At 34.5% G+C, this 20,155-nt stretch overlaps 1 protein-coding gene across 1 annotated transcript; it reads left to right on the top strand.

Moving 5' to 3' along the window:
- The first annotated feature begins 308 nt into the window (after positions 1-308).
- On the top strand, positions 309-18,364 carry LOC127836462 (stabilin-2-like). The gene is made up of 8 exons (XM_052363111.1): positions 309-448; positions 3,790-3,841; positions 4,929-5,036; positions 7,401-7,517; positions 10,885-11,025; positions 12,506-12,625; positions 15,951-16,064; positions 17,173-18,364. The coding sequence occupies exons 1-8, from the start codon at positions 425-427 to the stop codon at positions 17,322-17,324; spliced, it is 828 nt and encodes a 275-aa protein (XP_052219071.1). The 5' UTR covers positions 309-424; the 3' UTR covers positions 17,325-18,364.
- Positions 18,365-20,155: the final 1,791 nt, after the last annotated feature.

Genomic DNA, 20,155 nt, shown 5'->3' with positions numbered 1-20,155 from the left:
GGAACAAAGGGGATTAGCAATAATTACATGTTATGAAAAATACTGCAGCACGTAGTGCAATATGACAATAATCGTGAATATTTAATGGTGGGAAAATGTCTCAAACGTTTTACTGGCTGTTGCTGTCGTTACAGGTGAAAAGCTGGGTTAAAGAGCTACGCCGAAAACACTTACTTACACTTCAATCGTAGTACTTTAAATTTATCAGATTAACATGCACTATTGAGACACCCAACCGACTATTATTATACTGTTCGCCTACAAAAACCAATCGGGCGTTTATGTCCTAAAAGAAGGTGTCATATTTCACTGAAGATCATTTATGTATTCATAAGTCCACGTAAGTGTGTTCGGTGTAGGCTTTACATACTACAATCATAGATCAACAACACAATAGTTGTGCAAAATTCATGAAATTGTGGAAATGGACTACCTCATAAATATAAAAGTAGGTGGACGACTTTTTGTACAGTTATTTGGCAGTGTAAATAATTATTTTACTATATCAACGTTTTGTCATACCTAAGGAATGCTTCTCAGCCGAAACGTTGAGATTACATGGATTATATTAAGTTTGACTTTTGTATATTATTTATTATCTGTATGTTATGAACACGAAAATAATGTTCGAGCATTTTAAAACGTTAAACACAAAATATTAACACTATAATGAATGAAATGTATGCGTGTACACGAAAAAGGTAAAACTCTGTGTCGTAATTTAGTTCGCGTGTTGATATATGCTGAGCTGTGAATGTGTGCCTTTGAAAAAACCAGCGAAAGAAATCTCGTATTTTAACTTACAATGACCAATACATAATTTATTATTAATTTATATCAATTTGCTAACTAGCCCATGTGTTGAAAATGTCAACGTAACACGTCTGGCTTTTTGTATCATATCAGATGACTGCATGTGTGTTCTTCAATTAACTGTTGGTACTCAACATATGTTGATTAAGAGACAATTGGTTGTACATACCAATCGCATTCGCCCATGAGTTGAACGCATAAGCACGTACAATGTACAAATATCCGTCTTGAACATTGATTTAGAGGATATATGTACAACAATTCAAACATTCGCAGTAAACAGTCCTGTGTTGATTCTGAAAATAATAACTTAGTCAAAATATTGGCTGAAATAAGATTTTAAGAGGTCAAATGACATGGCATATTCTAGTGTCTATTCGACCATGTCAGCAATCGTGGTAGTCATCCAAACAGAAGCTTATTTTCAACCTGGAATCCAAAAATAAAGCAAGGCCAAATACAAAGCAAATCGCTTCTTTTTTGACAACAAATCACCGATTTAAAAAGGTTAGTTTCAAATATGACCTAGAACTATAGTGATAGTATTTTAAACAGTTATTTCGATATCATGCTGTTGTATGCACGACTTAACGATTGCTAGCTTAAACAAGTTTATAAAATTCAATTATAATGTGTAAAATACAGTATCAATCTGGATAAACGTGGACAAAGTTGTCTAGTGCGTTACACTAAACGCATCAATCTCTTGCACAACGGTTACATTACATTCACCTCTGTGATGGGCTCAGAACGGACTATTTTTATGAAAACGTCTCATTCATGACATGATCATTTCAAGCGTTCATCATGGAGGTTACAGTATACCTAACAATCTCTTGCACGACGGTAACATTACATGCACTGCATTAAAGAAAACCACCTCATACCATAATATCTTATATTAGTCTTAATTCATTATTATAAAATTGATATGTTTTTTTGATGTTAACAAACATACATACATACATACGTCGAAGCAATGCCTAACGTCACTCAATAAAAATTATGTTAAATTGTTTACATTTGGGAAGTGCGTGGAATGATTCCATCTGCGAAAATGGGCAATAAAATAGTTCCAAAGAGTTGCATTAAAACTCGCAAGTTTTTGCACGATGTATCGTAAATTTAAAATTCCTATTACATTATTTTACGCCTCTGATCCAAAAAAATCCAAATCAAATATACTTTGAATGCGTTTGTTCGGTTTTGCCCAGTTTCTGGGCAATATAGCAGGCTGAGCCTTTCGCAGAGGTGTATGTGAGAGCAAGGAACGACAACTCTGCGTGGAGATTGTAAACGCATAAACAGCAATGTTAATAAAAGGCGACATATTAAATAAAAGTTATTTTATAAGCATTGCATTTTGTTTTAAAACATTTGTCCGACACAAAAGCGGAAAATGCAAAAAGCAAACTCTTTTTTTTTCGATAATTCAAGGTAAAAGCGACTGATCTTACTGAAAGTCTTTAAATTGTGTGTTAGAATCATATTATATTTACTCGCGTGCAGTATTTGACTATACATATGTGATTCTTTAACAATAGCTATATTCTTTTTAAAATAAACATACTAATTCGTGCTGCCTTTTTTTGGAAACGGTATTTCTATTTCTAATGAAATTATCGATTATGCTCGCAGTGATCGCACCTTATCGTAATGTTCTATCAATGGACTCGTAAAATCCTTTATATTTTAAGTAATTCTTTCTTAATGCAATTAAAAACATTCCATGAACATGTTTCACGTTTTGTACATCAGAAAGTGTTTATAACAAGATATATGAGCTCCTTGACGACGAGTGAAAACCCAGCCCCGACATCATTGTCTGTTTCACTCAAGCACATCGATCTACTGTAATACTTGTAAATTGTAGATTTTTAAATTAAATTCTTTAAAAAAAAATGTCTCCTTGTATATACTTGGGGACATATTGTTTATGCCGTGTCTGTTTGTTGGCTTGTTGGTTTGTTTGTTTGCGTCAAACGGTAACATTGGCAATAACTTTTGCAATATTGAAGATAGCAACTTGATATTTGGCATGCATGTGTATCTTATGAAGCTGCACATTTCAAGTGGTGAAAGGTCGAGTTCTAGGTCATCCTTCAAGGTCAAAGGTCAAATATATAGGGGGGGGTGGACATATTGTTTCATAAACACATCTTGTTTATTATTTTTATTTTTATTTTTTCTATATTTAATTATTTGTACTTCCTTCCTATATATACGTATTGGTATTTTCTTGAAATAAGAATGTCAGCTGCGCAATCATAATTCATTTTGGATCTCTCCACTATTTTTGTATAACAATATGCACGTAAATCTCAAAAATGTAATATCTTACAATTGATTCTGAACAATATCTCTGAATTCAGAAAACACTGCATTTAAAGGGGCCTTTTCACAGATTTTGGCATTTTTTAACTTATTCATTAAATGCTTTATATCGATAAATGTGAACATTGGATCGTAAAAGCTCCAGTAAAAAATCAAGAATAAAATTAAAAAAAGGAAAAGAACATTGCCCGGACCAGGTTTCGAACCAGTGACCCCTGGAGTCCTGCCAGAGTCCTGAAGTAAAAACGCATTAGCCTACTGAGCTATTCCGCCGAGTACATATACATGTAGTATTTTATACGTTATATAAGCAATCTTCGTAGTTTCACAAAATTTAACGACAAAAACAGAACTCTCCAAATTATTCAATCGTTTCGCGTTGCAACGCTTTATAATTTTTAGGTTTTAAAATCGTCAAAAGATGCATATAATGGCTATATTAGACCATGGTAAATGTTCAGTATTACTGTTTCCTCACAAATATCATAACTAAAACGAAAATTTGCGAATCTGAAACAACTTTTTTCAATTTTGTCAATTTACCAAAGCGTGAAAAGATCCCTTTAAATTGCAATTCCATTCGTTACGTTATCGCTGTTGTGTCCGAATAATTTTGACGTGTAGTTGCTGTGTATGTTTCAGATTTTGGTGTGCTTCATGATACTCCCGCCACTTCATGGAAGCATTCACCAAGGTTTGGCGATATTTACTTTACCTTTAGAAAATACATAATTGTATACAGGATATTTGTTTGTGTGGATTAATTTTCTCGGTAAATTGAGAAAATTACTTCATGAGCCATTTTCGCTTGATTAGTGGTGAAGCATATCATTTGATTCTATAACGATTGTTAACTTTTGTGACTTGTAACTGCGTTATAACATGAACTTCTGTGTATCATCTCTTTTTGATAACTACTATGATCAATAGTGAAAAGAAATGCATTAATCTAAACCTCAAGTCAAAATTTAATCCCAACAAAATAATTATCTAGTGTGACTAGTGAAAAAAATATTGGGAATTATTTATAAAATAATTTTCAGTATTTTATCACTCAACATTAAATTGCATTTTGTAACCAGAAGACTGCCATAGATCGCTACGCCATGTTTCTGAATGTGTTAGCAAGAATTTTGAGCAAGACAATTGGATAATGAAACCGCGTGATTGTATTTTATTACTTAAATATACACATCTTGTGCAAATTAAAATCTTGATTGAAAAGAACATTGTTGCAAATTTCTTAAAATGATCAACATCATATCACTAACAGAATATGATAAGTCTGCAAATGTATTTTTTAATAAGTATTACGTATATATTGTTTAAATTGTAAAGGGGAATCATTATTCTAATTGCTATGAAACGTTTTCTTCTCATGCTATACATTGTTTGTATTTCGGAGAATATTTAATCCTAAAATGAGCAAAACAAAATGTTACACCTTTTCATACGCACTATAACAATTATCTGACAAATTGCGTACCGTTATTTCATCTAAATACGGCCATAAATTTGAAAGCAACGCGTTGATTTGCAAACTATTTTTAATGCACGTGATAAATGAAATTCGATGACATATCATGCAATATTATTTTTAACTCGCCCGTTAATTCGTTGTAGTACGGTACGTTTTCCCCATAAGGTTCACGCAATGACAAAATGCGTTTTATATACGATAATTCAAATTGAAGTCAAATCCTACATACTTTAACCAAGATTTGACGTTCGCGTTATGGGTAAGATGCCATATGTGATCACCATGTCGCTATCGTCGCTAGATTTCCTGGACCCGACCGCCACATGCAAGATTGAGAACGCAGACTGTGAGACAAGTTGTCGCTGCAAAGACGGATTTACAAATGTTAACCTGAAATGTTTAGCTAAAGGTATGTTACGATATCAAGTTTATTGAAGTCCTGCCCTGTATATCGGACGCTTTTATGCAGTCCACTGAGCTACAACTAAATGACCTAAAGGAAGGATTTGATTTTTAAACAGTTGTTTGCGTATAGTAAGAAGTGTTCAAAACAATTTTTCCCCTTTTTTCATTTTAAACGAAATTTAAAGTTTAAATATATGATATTTATCAATTGGATTATTCGTTAATGCCGCATTGGTTGCTTAGTTTCCAGCGTAGACAAAAAAGGCGTGGCCTTGAAATTTATTTCTCGCTATCACAAAATAACAAAAAATCATTTCATGCACGTATGGACGTGGCACATGTTTGCTTTCTTCCAGACCATTTGTTTTTGTAAATGAAACACACATTTTAATATTTGCGGAACATAACTTGAGCTAACTCGACGGATTTCATCGATTTTTTAGCATACATTAAGGTATTTATCAAGGATAAAGCACTTTAACATTCAAATAGAAGAATACCAATCGAACGGCAGCTTTTTATCAGGTGACCTGATAAACACGTAAGGATGTACCTTAGCTATGCCTGATCTGTCCAAATACATGTGTCAATTGCGTAATTGTGTTATAACATGGCTGAGGTAAAACATTAAGTTAAACATATTATATTTAAGACTTCAAAAACATGTACAATTTGGTACATCAATATATGGCAATTATTGTATTCAAAACGTGTCATCTAAATTTAAAGAATCACATAGCGTTAACCCTGATTTTAAACATACGTACGTTGGGTTGTTTTCTCGCTAGTTATCTTTTGTATAGAAGAACATGAAGTCGATTATAGATTAGGGGGGAAACCAGGTAGTACTATTACAAAATAAATTATATAAAAACAAATATCAAATGCAAGGTAATTAAAGGAATACAAATTCTCAAAATCCACAAATAGTTCATACAATATTTCGAAACAAAAATAAAGTGACCACATAAAAAATCAAAGTTCCTTATAGCAATAGCAAACATCTCTTGACGCAAGATGTTGTATGGTAACATAGATTCAAAATGCACGTTTTTATTTATGTGTTGAGCAATTTATTCCATTTTAATTTCCCGCAACGATATCTATTTATACGACACACGAACACTAATTTGATACATGAACATGTGTTTAATATATTGTTCCGCAAAAATCTTATTAAATCTATGTTACAAGGCCACATCTAGCGTTGAAATTTTGGCTATTGCTAAACGGAATATTGAATTTTTGTGCGTTAAATTTTTTTTTCGAAATAGTGTACGACATATTCGTGGATTTTGAGGGTTTATGGGCTTTTAACGAAATATACTGACATTTCTAAGAACTGTTTCCGAAGATCGGCGTTTATATATGTTTAGATGTGTCGTAAACCTAAAAACCATCTAGCAGTAGCTCATAAGCAGTTTACATTGCATTTATTATTATATATTATATATATAATAACAACACAGTTAAAAAGAAGTTTGATATGTTTTTCCGACATACTGATTTTTTAAGTTTACAAAATCGTGTCGCATAGTTCGTCGTGACACAATAAACGTAAACAGAGTCCAATTCTGATTTCTTTACGTTCATAGCCTTTGTTATTTTGTAGTTATTGTTGTTTCAAATAGGCACATAATTAGTAAGATTTTCTGATCGGAATGTTGGGCGTACTTTTCCTCAAAATTTTAAAAGGAAGTATAATCCACAAAAAAAACACGACTTGATTAAAGTAACATAAATACTAACAATCAATGAATATTTCGCAAACGACTTCGTAAAACAAAGTTAACCCATACATTAATCAGTGTTCCTTATAGCAATAGCCGACATTTCAATTCTAGATGTGGTATGGTAACATAGATGTAACGAGATACAAAATGCTCGTTTGTATGTTTTTGTGGCATACTATTCCATTTTAATTTCCCGCAACGATATCAATTCATACGACACACGAACACTAACTTGGTGCATGAACATGTGTCAAATATATTGTCCCACAAAACACAAAAACGAGCATTTCGTATCTTGTTTAATCTATGTTACTAGACTATATCTAGCGTTGAAATTTTTGCTATCGCTCTAAGGAACTTAAATGAGTGTTTATGTGTCTTCTTAATTTTTCGAAATAGTGTACGAAATATTTGTTGATGTTTTTGCGTTTAAGTGCTTTTAAAATAATAAATCGCCTAATTGGTGCAAAAGGTACCATGTGCCCTCAAATTTAAATGTCACATGGTCCCCTTTGCACCCAGGGGGGCGAAATGTTATTTATTCCGCATAAATTGAGCATTAGTTACCTTTTGTGTGGGTATTGCAAGTAAAACATAATTGAATGTTTTGGTAAAAAAACTCAAAATGATTTCAGTAAGAGGAGTGTGTTCCAACGACACAGACTGTATCCCTAACGCAGAATGTTCCAGCAGCTGCATATGCAAGACTGGTTTCACCTCCAATTCGAACAACACTGAATGTAGGGTAAAAGGTAAGACTTGGTTCAGTCCCTGAAAAAATAAGACTGCAATACGTGTAAAGGTAGACAAATAATATTTCTGGTTTCATCTTACCAAGTTACAAATATAAATTTGCTCGAGAAATTTCAGAATGGCCAGTATAAGGAGCAGTAAGGGTGCAAAGTAACAAATACTTTAGTAATATGAGTACGATGCTTTAAATTTTGTATTAAAACGACTGCATGATTCTAATTTAAATATATGTAAACTTCTCAAACTTTGTGTTAGTAACCTTTTTAATTTAAGGGGGGATTTAATTGATTGACGTACTTTTCTTGTAAAACACTCACATACTTTCATCTTTAACCATGGATGATTACTGAGTATGCCGTACGGTCAACACTTGTTATTCAGAACTCGTTTAACCGTGTTTGTTTTAATCTAGTCATCAGTCGCAAATATAGAGAATAATAGGTTAGTGTTGATTTTAGATCAGGTTTATCATGCGAAGCTTAGAAAACAAAAAGCACGAGCCTTGGCGAGTGCTTTTTCGTTTTCGTGCCGAGCATGATAAACCTGATCTATAATCAACACTAATCTATTATTCTATTTATCCCACTTATTTATTTTGTAAACCTTTTTGTTTAAACAAAATTAGTTTGACTGGATAATTTCGCTGGATTTATGACGTCATTTCGTCGAAATATTGACGTCATTTCCTTCCGTTGATCATAAATGATATTTAATCAACGGGGCTTTAATCAACCGAATTCGCTGTAAAAGTGGGATAAAAAACGTTCTCACTAAAATAATAAAAAGTGATCTTAATTATGTTGTCAATATGCGAACATTTATGTGATACAATTTAATAAAGCGCTTCAAAGATGTTTATATCTAAGGATTAGTTGAGTTCTGAATAAGCTCTATCAATCAAATTCCACAAAATGTATACACGTTTAGTTCGTTATTACATAAAACATGTATACTTTTGACAAAACTGTTTTGTTCGTTTGAAACACATACAGCTTAAACATAGAAGTTTATTGTAAAAGAGAGTTTTAACAAAGACATGTATTACATATATACATTTCATAAAGAATACTAGGTTAGTGTTGATTATAGATCAGGTTTATCATGCGAGGCTTAGAAAACAAAAGGCACGAGCCTTGGCGAGTGCTTTTTTGTTTTCGTGCAGAGCATGATAAACCTTATCTATAATTAACACTAATCTATTATTCTATTTATCCCACTTTTTATTTTGTAAACCTTTTTGTTTAAACAAAATTAGTTTGACTGGATAATTTCGTTGGATTTATGACGTCATTTCGTCGAAATATTGACGTCATTTCCTGCCGTTGATTATAGATGATATTTAATCAACGGGGCTTTAATCAACCGAATTCGCTGTAAAAGTGGGATAAATAGAGAATAATAGATTAGTGTTGATTATAGATCAGGTTTATCATGCGAGGCTTGGAAAACAAAAAGCACGAGCCTTGGCGAGTGCTTTTTCGTTTTCGTGCCGAGCATGATAAACCTGATCTATAATCAACACTAACCTATTATTCTATTTATCCCACTTTTTATTCAGTAAACTATTTTTATTTAAACAAAATAAGTTTTCATGAGTGTTTGTCGTACTTTGATAATGACTGTAGTGTAACCAAGGTCAGTGTATTACTCCGCGTTCCAAAAATAACCGCTGATCAAAAAATCATTTTTTTTTTAATCAGAATATCGTTCTGTAACAAAGTGTCGAGCGTTATTTATTACAATTTTAATCATATTGAATTGCAAATCTTTAAGTTTTATGATATCAATATGGCATTAAGTTGTTATATACAAGGAACTACATTTGTTTACAACGTAGCCTAACACCACACACAATTCACTTTCGATATCAAACTATCGAGTCGATCACGAGGTGCACAATATTTCCTTCTTTGTTATAATATGTGGTTATTTCGTGACAAAATAACAAAGATTACTTGGATTTAAGCTAATTTTATACATTAACATTTTGAATGTTGAAAGTGGCACCAAAGAATTGTGAGGCAAAGTTGTTCGAACTAGAGAAAGACATTTGCAAGTGAAGTGACTGGGTGGGGCGAACATCAAGATCAACTTGTTCGACGGTAGACATCGGTTGTCTAGGCTGCATTTCGGCCATAGTTTCAGTGCGTGAAGGTGAACAAGAGGAATCTGTTGGATTGTTACATTTACTGGACTAAGCAAGAATGAACACTTTTGCTGCTGTTCAACAGATATGTTGGAATAATTGGTTATGGACTGGACATTTTTGTGCCCTGTTATGGCCATGGTTTCAGTGGGTGGAATGTTTGCATTTCGAAGTTTTTGGACCAGGAATTTGTGAACTGAGTGGTTCGTTATTCTCTTGTGCTTGAGAAAGCCGGCGTCTTTTGCCATGGCCTTCAGCATCTGACCTAACTTGTTGACACCCAATTGTTGACGCAAGAATCACCGGGATGCAGTGTCATTTGTGCGTATTGCCAGGTAGAAAAGATGCTTTAAAGAAAAATCAGATGGACGCATATCCAAGTACATCTTGTAAATGAACACAGACGTTTGTTTTCTACGGTCAAAGGGGAGCAACTCGAACTGACTTCTTCAAAGGGGAGCAACAACAACAGAACCTATTTGCATAGTGCTAAATTTACCTAATACTAGGTTTTAATGACAATAAATGACAAAAAACTCGTTTTTTGCTACTTTCCTTTGTTTTAAGGTCATTAAGATTGACAAACATTTGAGATTGTTTTTATTATTGATGCACTTGGCAAATACAGGTGACGAGGTGCGTGGGAAAAAGTAGTCCCGGTTCGGCAGTTGATGACGTCATTTCGTGCCATTGATTATAGCCTTGCCGTTGATTATAGATGAAATTTAATCAACGGGGCTTTAATCAACCGATTTCGCTGTAAAAGTGGGATAAAATAAGGACTTCAATTAATTATAAGTATATATGACTATTCTTCAAATATACCACATTATGTTTATTTGTCGATAGAGTCATACCAGTTTGTGAAAGTTTTCAAGGGGACACATCTTTCGAATCTTTAAAGTACCATCCCTTACCAAAGCCCGATCGTCGTTTTTTCACTTTCGCTTAAAAAATCATAAATGGGACAATTTCTCACTGATTTCAATCGAAGTCCGTTAAAATGCCCGCTTGTTATACATTTGCAAATATGGGAAGTAATAAACAAATAAGCAAAGGCGCTAAAAAGATTTGTCCTCACAATTTCGAGCGTATGTGAAAACAATAAGCGGGATTTGGTCCAGATGGGCTGTCTGATCGCATTTCAAAATGTATCATTTTCATTCAACATCTCGATAACCATGCTAACTTTATGTAACCCTTGTTTCTGATATCAACAGTGGGCGTCGAATGCAACATCACCGCAGGTCAGCGGTGTATCAAGAACGCCATTTGTGGCGTCACAAACGGCACGGGCGACAGATGCACGTGCGGAGAAGGCTACACCATGTATAGAGACAATAAACTGTGCTCGGGAAATGGTAAGGTTACGTCACTTTGTGCAAACATATTCAAAATTAACCTGATACTCGTTAATTCGATCGGCATAAATAACATGCTTGAATTTATACTCCTTCATTGTTTTCCTTACTAGTGGTCAAGGATTTTAAGGATACTCTTGCAAGTGGATTGTTTATTTTTAATATTTATTGTACTCGATTTCAATGCAAATAATAATGATTTTATCTTAGCGTCACCAAAGCGCTATATGCTCTGAGTGTGCCTTTGTAATCGACTTTTGTCCGTCATTCGTCGTCCGTCGTCAAAGTTTATCATATGAATGCTCTCCATGCCAAATGTATTGCCCAATCTTTATGAAAATTGATCACAACATTTTTCCCAAATAATATCTCGGCAGAGTTCGAACTGGGTCACGTGCGATCAAAAAACAGGTCACTACTTAAAGGGGCCTTTTCACAGATTTTGGCATGTTTTGAAGTTTGTCATTAAATGCTTTATATTGATAAATGTAAACATTGGATCTAAAAAGCTCCAGTAAAACATCAAGAATAAAATTAAAAAAAGGAAAAAAAAGTAGCACGCAGCAGGGCTCGAACCAGTGACCCCCGGACTCCTGAAGTAAAAACCAATTAGACCGCTCGGCCATCCTGCCAAGTATATATGAAAGACGTATTATATAGTTTATATAAGCAATCTGTGTAGTTTCACAAAATTAAACGACACCAACAGAACTCACCAAATTATTCAATCGTTTCGCGTTGCAACGCTTTATAATTTTCAGGTTTTTAAATCGTTAAAAGAATCATATAATGGCTATATTAGACCATGGTAAATGTTCAGTATTACTGTTTCCTCACAAATATCATAACTAAAACGAAAATTTGCGAATCTAAAACAACTTTTTTCAATTTTGTCAATTTACCAAAACGTGAAAAGATCCCTTTAAAACTAGGGGCAGTATTCATTATATGGCAATAGTGAAAGATTGTGAACACGGTGTGGGGATGTGTAACAATGATATGATTTAACCTTTTCGCGACCTCTCGATGAAGTAAACAGTGGACAATATTTTGTGTTTAGGTTTGCCCAATTAGTATTGTCATTGGTTAACACAAAGACGTGTAATTGGTAATTGACAGAGAAATGCCTTCCTATACATGAACGTACCAAAGTTTTACAATCCATTTATCTTATGGCAAAAACTGATATTTGTCGCGATAAGAAAATGACAGTATTTGAAAATTGTGCTACAATTGAGCACCAGTCAGAACATCACATCTAGTTCCTACATAATATTTATTTGGTCTTGATTTGCGTCATTATAGGTAAAACACACCATATAAAAACAGCCCTTTGCTGTTTTAAACCCAAAATTTCCTCATGTTCACAACCACGTTTTGACAAAAAGTAGGCTATCTAAAAGCAGTCCGTTTCGTTATTTTAAACCAATTAAAATTCAGTAAGATTAAGAACTGAATATTTGGAAATGTTTTATTTCAGTTGGCGCCACGTGCACAGAAGCAGACGACTGTATTGAGCATGCGGACTGCAAAGAAAAGGCGTGCACGTGCGGAACTCTGTACGTGTCCGCGGCGGACAACCTCACGTGCATTGGCTATGGTGAGATCCATTACTTTCAAGATCTAGATATATTGTTGCCGAAAAAGCGAATGCCGAAAAATTTTAATGAAAAAAGCGTCCTTGCAACTGTTCAATAAAAAATAAATTAACTGTTATTTAAAAGCCGATTTGTCAGCATTTCAATCTGCACATTAAAAGAAAATTTAAAAAACAAACTCACTAATTAAACAGCGCAACTGTTGCTGAAAATATATGAGTCGCGTTCTGAGAAAACTGGGCATAATGCATGTGCGTAAAGTGTCATCCCAGATTAGCCTGTGCAGTCCACACAGGCTAATCAGGGATGACACTTTCCGTCTAAACTTGATTTTCGGTAAGGAGGGACTTCCTTGAAACTAAAAATACCATCAAAGCGGAAAGTGTCGTCCCTGATTAGCCTGTGCGAACTGCACAGGCTAATCTGGGACAACACTTGACGCACATGCATTAAGCCCAGTTTTCTCAGAACGTGGCTCACATATTGCTCAGTACAAAACAGGTGGCCCTGATATTGCGCAATTTCATGTAACAAAAAAGCAATTTCACTGTACGCAGACGTCGTTGAATTCGTTTTTTTTAACAATTTCTTATCATATTTAATGTTGATCTGCCACAAGATGAATTATTTATAGATCTATTTCCCTTAAAATAAACTTTGGCACGATATCATGAGTTGAAAAATGTGTGTCGTACCGTGTCAAATACTTGCAAAATAACTGGTTCAGAACTGTTATCAGACAACATATCTCCTTTTTTGATATCGTTTTAAATCATCTAATGGACATAAATTAGCATTCTAAAGGCCAAATTTATTAAATAATTTAAGACTTTGGTTCTAAGAAATCAATTGTGTGCGTTATGAAATGAAGACGATATGGGCATAATAAATAAATATTCAATATCGTTTTAGCTCATCCAGTGGGCTTATTAGAACAATCTGAAGAGGGCAAATTTATTCAATTTCTTCAGATTTCAGCAGTCAAAAATCAATTGTTTGCGTAAAGAAATGAACAACCAAGTGAATATTTGCTACTCGTAGTGAGTACATGTATATATTTGTCCATTATGTTGGTTTACTGGGTATTGCAGCTAAACTCCTTAAGAAGCTTTACAACTAAATAGGTATATTGCTAACCTGTATGTACATGTACATTCATGTCTTGTAACTTTGTATGCATGTTTAAATATTGAATATACTTTTATAACAATTAAATGGTCATGATTGTTGCATTGTTAAAATGTATTGCAATATGAATATTTATATATATATGGATAAACGCGTGAGTCTGCATTTATGAAATAAGTGAGGTTTATTAATTTAGCGGGGAGTTCAACATAGTTTGTACGGTGTACTTCAAGTTAGAGTTGTTTATGTATTATCGGTACACACACATTAACCCATTTATGCCTAGTGGACTCTCCCATCCTTCTAAATTGGATCAATTTATTTCCAAAATAAGGTATGTCTAGTATATTTATTTCTATTCTTTAAGCAAACAACGTAGACCCAGATGAGACGCCGCATAATGCGGCGTCTCATCTGGGTCTACGCTGTTTGCCAAGGCCATTTTTCTAGACGCTAGGCATAAATGGGTTAAATATGCATCATTAACACTTCATTTCAATTATTATGTACGTGTGGACATTTTCATTTTATCTGGTGTTTGGAACATTATGGAGTTCAGAACATGTGATTTCTGATTTCTTATTTCTGATGAAACATAGGGACGGACGGTGTTAAAGATAGAAAGCTAATGTTTTTATCACAACATTATTCACCCACATTTGTGGAAATATCAACCAACACAATATGTCCTATCGTAGATTTGAAATATGAATCGCATTTTGAGAAAACTGGGCTTAATGCATGTGCGTAAAGTGTCATCCCAGATTAGCCTGTGCAGTCAGCACAGGCTAATCAGGGACTACTCTTTCCGCTTTATGTTGTTTTTAGTTTCAAGGAAGTCCCTTCTTACCGAAAATCTAGTTTAGGCGGAAAGTGTTGTCCCTGAATAGCCTGTGCGCACTGCACAGGCTAATCTGGGACGACACTTTACGCACATGCATTAAGCCCAGTTTTCTCAGAGCGCGACTCATACTAACTTTGTTAAACACGCATCCAAAGAGGTGGTGCACTGAGTCGTTGGTATAAATAATAAATAATCCATCAAATCAAATATGAAGTCTATCTAATCATACACTCCTTACAACCAGATCAAGCGACAACATCGATATATAGCTAAATACATGTGTAATTGAATAATATAGATACATATGCCTCAATACTCAGTAAACATCTTCCTTAAATAACAGACTAGTGTACAAGAATTTAAGACCTGATAAATTGTCTGAAATTTCATTATTTCTACATCTTTCCTACATTATTTTTTATACCATATTCACATCTTTAGAATACACGGTTCACCGACGTTGCTAATAAATCACTTGGAACTTATTTTGCCTGTATCCAAATGGATTGAAGTTGGAGACCGACTCACCTTTGACTATTTTTAACAAGATGGTAATTTCAAATTTACTAGCATTCGAATAAGTGGTTGGAATTGTTATCAGAGGCATTTTTCGGCTTTGTTGACATCCGTGATTTAGTATTTTTTTAGCCAAAAGTGTTTATTTTGTTACAATCCGTGTATCGAATGAAAGGTAAACTTTCGGGGAAGTCATGTATGCACTTATGGATAATTTTGTTGGGTTAACTTTAACTGAAGCGGATGTTCAAACTATAACGTACAATGAATGTGTTTTTTTATATAATAAAAATGCGAAATTCGCAGTGTGCGTTTCGCATAAATGAGAAAATAATGAGTTAATTGCACAGGAAGCTATAGGAAAAAAGGAAATGTAAGACATTTTCTTTACTTTAAAAAATGATATATAACCAAATCACTTAAATTTAACGATAGAATAAAAAATTAATGCGCATGCATAGTTTTTGTAAAATCTTTCTTATATATCCAGTTAGTGAAATATGGGTCAGATATCGTGATATTATGCGAAATCTAATAGATTCATCGTGTGCATGTATTGCCGTTGTTAGTTTCTTCAAATAGTGGTTATATACTCAATATGTTTTATTTTAAAACACCGCTATTAAGATTGATTTAGAATATTGTTTTATAATTCTGAAAGTTTATACGTGAATTTCTTTAAAAGGAGATGCACTGTTTACCGAGTTTTGTTCACACATTGAAATGTAATCATCTTAAAAAAATATGTAATAGACATTATAGAAATTATGTCAAATATATCAAGCATACATTCTTTTTTCTTCTTATTTCTCAATCTGGATTAAATAATATTTCCGTAGTTGACGCCCATTGTAACGCGAGTTCAACGACTTGTGTGACGGACGCAGAATGCATCAGTGGTCGCTGCTCGTGTAAGGACGGTTACTATGGAGACAAGACGTGCGCAAAGAAAGGTGAGTTGCGTTTCTTATATGGGTGTAACATATGGATTAAAACTTGATTGTTTTCACTAACTCGAACGACTCTAATATTTAGGACAGGTCCTTGATATGAGTTTGCTATATAAGATTATGTTTTCGATCATTTTGCTATGTATTCGATCATCTTCGCATAATTAACTTTAACTTATTCAGACATTTGACTGATAGATTTGGATAATAACTGTCACTGAACTTCCTTATAAAAATTTTGAAAGACTTCTGTATAGGTAAACAAGGTACCGTCAAAAATATTTTGCCGACCTACCTACTCTATGTTTATGCCCCCAGATTGAATGATCGGGGTATATTGTTTATGGCCTGTCTGTCTGTCTGTCTGTCTGTCTGTCTGTCTGTCTGTCTGTCTGTCTGTCTGTCTGTCTGTCTGTCTGTCTGTCTGTCTGTCTGTCTGTCAGAGTATGTGTGTGTCTGTCTGTCATTGTATGTGTGTGTCTGTCCCAAAACTTTAGCCTTGGCCATAACGTTCTCAATATTGAAGATAGCAACTTGATATTTGGCATGCGTGCGTATCTCGTGGAGCTGCACATTTTGAGTGGTGAAAGGTCAAGGTCATCCTTCAAGGTCAAAGGTCAATGTCAAATGTCAAATATTGAAGATAGCAACTTGATATTTGGCATGCATGTGTATCTCAGGGAGCTGTACGTTTTGCGTGGTGAAAGGTCAAGGTCATCCTTCAAGGTCAAAGGTCAAGGTCAAAATTCAAATATATGGGTGGGGGCATTGTGTTTCACAAACACAGCTGTTGTTTTGGAAATGTTATAGGAAACAAATAAATTATGCATTGAATCGGTGCACTCAGATACCATTGCAAATGTTACGATCATTTCAATGAAAAGACGGCTACTGTTTACCCCACGTACGTGTTTTTTTTATTGCAGTGGCAGACGGCTACTGTTTACCTCACGTACGTGTTTTTCATTGCAGTGGCAGACGGCTACTGTTTACCTCACGTACGTGTTTTTAATTACAGTGGCAGGCGGCTCCTGTTTACTCCACGTACGTGTTTTTCCATTGCAGTGGCAGACGGCTACTGTTTACCTCACGTACGTGTTTTTCATTGCAGTGGCAGGCTTGGCGATTCTTATCTGGGCCATAGTGGTGATCGTTGTCGGCGGCTTTTTCGTCGCGCTCGTTGTGCTCGTGGTGGTAATCAAGTGCTGCTGCGCCCGACGCCGCCCAGAAAAACTTACTGAGAGTGCAGAACCAACGAAATAAATGAGCCTCGCTCTGGGAAACCGGGTTTAATACAAGTGCGTAAAGTGTTGTCGCAGGTTAACCTGTACAGGCGTATCAGGGGCGACCCTGGTCTTCGCTTTTATTGAATATTTCGTTTAAAGGAAGCATCTTCTTGGCGAGAATTTATTTAAGCGGAAAACGTCGGCCCTGATTAGCCGGTGCGGACTGTACAGGCTTATCTGGTACGACACTTAACGCACATTAAGCCCGTTTTCCCAGAGAGCGGCTGAAATTAATTTAACAAAGAAACTACTGTGTGTATACTACTGTGTGTATACGCGTATATCATTATAATAGGACTTACGCAACAATGACATCCACGTTGACACCTGCGCTGTTAATTTGAGTATATAGTGGAACAAGTGAACAAATAAATTCAACGTTGACGCTATGCAATTAGCTTGCGTGTATAAAGGTCTAACGAAGGGCATTTTAATTATTTCTAGGCGAAAGGGTATTAGTCGTGTCCTAAACTTATAGTTCCTAATTTTGACTTCGTACGCCTACACTCAAACATGATGCTCATGAATAGTCTACATTATGTATACATGCATGCATATACACGGTGACATGTTGTGTCGTGTTCTGACATTTAAGCTGTTTTATCAGTTGCATTGTCAGTGATGAAAAACGATATAAGCACTGCTGGAAAGGTGTGAAGATTACATTCGGGTTGAAATCTTGTTTAACTAGCTTTTATTGTATACTTGATTTGCATACTTCAAAACAAAATATTCATAAACATTGTTTTATTGTCTTTGTTACACTCGGTTTGAGTATCTGGTTAAAAAAAAAACTTAAGATGAAAATATGAGTATCCGATAATGCCCTAAGCAAAGTTGTTTGTATCCACTCAACTTACAGATCCAATTTTTTAGTGACGACACTGAGCTTTTTTGGTATTTAATGATGAATTTTCCATCATTTTTAGCTTATTTCTATTATATTTGCAAACTAAACTTTTATATGTAAATAAAAAATATTTAACAAGCATACTTGGAGTGGAATATTTCTGCCCTTGAGTATCCTTTAAAAAGTGGAAAGCAATATGTCTGTATTAAAACAAAAAAATATCTGCTTAAAACAGATATTCGGGGTATATCGTTATCTTAGAACAAATGAAGACGATTAACGTTTGTAAATAATTAAAATGAAAACATATTATAAACGGTTGTTGTTGCTGTTGTTTTCACTTGATAGTCGCATACCCACCGCATGAAATGTTTGTTATAAAGTGAATGTATATTCAAACCACAAAATAGTGTTCGTAGATTAAAAAGTATACTACGAGAGTTCCCACCATTTGTATCGCCATCGAAATATATGTTACGTGAACATTTGAGTAAGACGCGCCATGCGAATATGTTGTCTAATGGGGATGTCCAGCGTAGCTCAAGCCCAGCCTGCGCAATTGCCCAGCGTGAGATAGTCTCCACGCATTTTGGCATGCGACCCATTTTCGCATGACGCAGATCTTTGAAAATCGCGGAGTGGTATTAATAGCTCACTGACACATGTTGGTAGCCTACCATATGGGTCGAAAGTCAACAAGACCTACTAGGTAAAAAGAAAAATTTACTTGTCGAAGTACATTTTTTTTGTACTTCGACATACAAAATTGTACATCGACGTACAGTTTTTACTGACCGTTGAGTGTTAGCCAATCAGAAGACGTCTTAAATCTGTTGCTTTTAGAGATATTTGACATTGAACATTATTATTATTATTACCAACTAATGCGACTATCGACCGCTAACTCATAGGTATTGTGGGCATTTATTAAACATTATTATTATTATTATTATTATTATTACCAAATAATGCGACTATCGACCGCTAACTCATATATATTGTGAGAATTTATTGACCTGGCGTGGCGAAATTAACATCTGACTTATGCAAATAATGGTTATCACAAAATACGACCAAACCAGGGAGGTTATTATACATTTTTAATCCCGTAATCGTTTGGTAACTGTTCGGTTACCGTTGGGAATTTCTTACACAGTAATGCGCTGGACCGTGATACTCCGCCCCGCATGATCAATAAATTATCACAACATGCTTGATATTTTAAATTTAAAAAAATGTAGCCTTGAATCTTCTTCAATTTGGTATCTAATCTATTTCAATGCATTTAATACTTGAACCTTCTTTGTGTTTTTTTTTTAATTTTGATACTTTTATTCATTTTGTCCTCAATTAAAAAAGAGATTTTAAAGGGGCCTTTTCACAGATTTTGGCATTTTTTTAACTTATTCATTAAATGCTTTATATTGATAAATGTAAACATTGGATCGTAAAAGCTCCAGTAAAAAATCAAGAAAAAAATTAAAAAAAGGAAAAGAACATTGCCCGGAGCAGGTTTCGAACCAGTGACCCCTGGAGTCCTGCCAGAGTCCTGAAGTAAAAACGCTTTAGCCTACTGAGCTATTCCGCCGAGTACACATTCGTGACGTATTTTATACCTTATATAAGCAATCTTCGTAGTTTCACAAAATTTAACGACAAAAACAGAACTCTCCAAATTATTCAATCGTTTCGCGTTGCAACGCTTTATAATTTTTAGGTTTTAAAATCGTCAAAAGATGCAAATAATGGCTATATTAGAGCATGGTTAATGTTCAGTATTAACTGTTTCCTCACAAATATCATAACTAAAACGAAAACTTACGAATCTGAATCAACTTTTTTCAATTTTGTCAATTTACCAAAGCGTGAAAAGATCCCTTTAAACATTGTTTATGAATAAATCTGAAGGAAAAGCGGCTCAAGAGACGAGTGTTTTGATTGGCTGTTCAGAAAATTTG

This window comes from Dreissena polymorpha, chromosome 6 (assembly GCF_020536995.1).
Source record: "Dreissena polymorpha isolate Duluth1 chromosome 6, UMN_Dpol_1.0, whole genome shotgun sequence".
Taxonomy (NCBI): Eukaryota; Metazoa; Mollusca; class Bivalvia; order Myida; family Dreissenidae; genus Dreissena; species Dreissena polymorpha.
This window is presented reverse-complemented; position numbering and strand designations above follow the sequence as displayed.